The sequence below is a fragment of the Scylla paramamosain genome, chromosome 47 (assembly GCF_035594125.1).
Source record: "Scylla paramamosain isolate STU-SP2022 chromosome 47, ASM3559412v1, whole genome shotgun sequence".
NCBI lineage: Eukaryota > Metazoa > Arthropoda > Malacostraca > Decapoda > Portunidae > Scylla > Scylla paramamosain.
The window spans coordinates 2,682,501-2,685,000 of NC_087197.1; the positions used below are offsets into that span (position 1 = coordinate 2,682,501).

The 2,500-nt window shown below is 38.1% G+C and overlaps 1 protein-coding gene across 1 annotated transcript in view; it reads right to left on the reverse strand.

The window, feature by feature from the left end:
• The window catches only part of LOC135094979 (alpha/beta hydrolase domain-containing protein 17B-like), a 9,899-nt gene that overhangs the window by 1,976 nt on the left and 5,423 nt on the right, over positions 1–2,500 (reverse strand). The window contains exon 2 of the mRNA XM_063995536.1: positions 823–955. Within this exon, the coding sequence (XP_063851606.1) occupies positions 823–955 (133 nt within the window). The remainder of the gene's footprint in view (positions 1–822; positions 956–2,500) is intronic.

The window sequence follows — 2,500 nt, forward strand, 5'->3', positions numbered from 1 at the left end:
ACACACACACACTCACTCTTAGACGCACTGCTTTATGATGTGTTTATTTTCTAGTTACCTAACCTAACCTAATTTGCTGTTATGTAGCTAATAATAGTAAATGAATGGATAAATAAATAAGTAAATAAATAAAAAGTGTCAATGTTTCCGCCAGTGGTTGCAGGAAACGAGTAACTAGAAACAAACATACAAATAAATTAAAGGAAAAAAAAAAAAACAGGAATAGATGGAAAAAAAGTAAAAATTTTGGATTTCATTTACAATTTTTTTTTTAACTAGATGGCAGAAATTATAACAACAACGACAACTACTACTACTACTACTACTACTACTACTACTACTACTACTACTACTACTACTCTACTACTACCACCACCACTACTTCTCTGTTCCTTTGTCCCTTTAAACACCTCAAGCCAAATCTTAAAGGGAGACTAAACTTACTTGATCCTCTTTTAATATTATTCCTTCAGCTTCTCCCTTAATCTCCTCCTCCTCTTCCTCCTCCTCTTCCTCTTCTTCCTTTTCTTCCTCCTCCTCATTCTACTCTAAATTATCTCTCTTTCTCTCTTCCTATTTCACTTTCTTTTGTCTTCCTCTTTCCTTTTTTGTCTTTATCCTCTTTTTTCTCTCTCTCTCCTCCTATCATGTCTTCTTCCTTCTTCATACTTCCTCTCCTTGTATCTCCTTTCTTCCTTCCTTCCTTCCTTCTCCTCCTGCTTCCCTTCCTCCTTTTCTTCATTCTGTCCTGTCTAATACACACACACACACACACACACACACACTTTAAATACCCCACTCATCTCTCCACCACAGCCTCACCTCCACCCATAGAGGCTCCACCGCGCGGGGGCAGCGTTCGTGGATGGCCAGGCCGTGGGAGAAGTCCACTACGTTGTCCTCTGTGCCGTGAATGACCAGCACCGGGGATGTGATCTTCGGAACCTTCTCAATGCTGCAGGAGGAGTCAGGGGTCAGCAAAGGTCACAGAGGGATACAGAAGTCTATTTAATTCCTGCTCATCACTGCATATTAAGTTAGCAAGGAATGGGAGGGAGATAGAAGTTCATCATAATTCTTGTTCAGCACCACACACCTCTATTTAAAAGCATGTCGTTGAAGGTACACGTGTTTTTATGGGCGTTTCTTTGGTTCTAGTGACAGATTAATGAGATTTCTACGTTATTCAAAGGAGAGGCAGTCTTGGAAACCCGGATAATCAGTTCCGTGTGCTTGGAATTGTCGTGGTGAGAGAGCAAAGTGTTTCGGAACAGAGCCAATGAAAGTGACAAGGAGAAAAGGGAAAGAAATTTAACGAATACAGCCAACGAAATGACAAGGAAAACAGGAAAAGTTTATCTAAATACATGAAATAAAATGACAAGGAATAAAAGGGAAAGTTTATCTGAATACAGGAAACGAAATGACAAGAAAAGAAGGAAAGAAGTTTATCTGAATACTGGAAACAAAACGACATGGAAGGAAGGAAAAAACTTTATCTGAATACAGCGAACAAAGAGACAAAAGAAAGAAGGAAAGAAGTTTATCAGAATACGGGAAACAAAACAACATGGAAGGAAGGAAAAAACTTTATCTGAATACAGCGAACAAAGACAAAGAAAGAATGAAAGAAGTTTATCTGAATACAGGGAACAAAATGATGGGGAAACAAGCTTATCATTTCATTCCCGATAACCAATGCATGTACTCGGAAAAAGGTCTAACACTCTGCTCTCTCACCACAGCTACCCTTCAAGGCCACAAAGACGTGTAGCCGAGTTCCAGAGTGCGTTTCTCCTCCTGATAACGTAGAAATCTTGTTAATCTGTCACTAGAGCTGTAAATAAAAACACTTGTAAATATTAGTGACAAAGTAATTGAAGTTTCATTTTTATTTATTTATTTTTCATGTGAGGTTCTGGCCAAGAGCTACAAAAAGGATATTAAAGGTCTAATGAGATGATAAATAAATAAATAAATAAATAAATAAATAAATAAATAAATAAATAAATAAATAAATAAATAAGTGAATAAATATATAAGATAAAAAAACCTGAATTATGGAAAAAAGGCACTGATTAAAAAAGCCTGAGAAATTAAAAAAGAGGTCTTAAAGATTTAAATAAAGACAAATTATAAAAAAAACAAAAGGGGAATAAATTCTCTCTCTCTCTCTCTCTCAGTTTATAAATTCAATATTAATATTTTCTCTTTCTGTCTATTTCTCTTTTCTATTTCCACCACCACCACCACCACCCCCACCACCACCACCACCACCACCACCTCTTCCTCCTCCTTCTCCTCCTCCTCCTCTCCCTGGGAAGCCCCACAAGAGGAGGAGGAACACCAGAGGTCTTCCTTGAAACACACACACACACACACACACACACACACACACACACACACACACACACACACACACACACACACACACACACACACACACACACACACACACACACTTTTCCTGATTCCTTATGACAAAGAGAGGAGGAGGAGG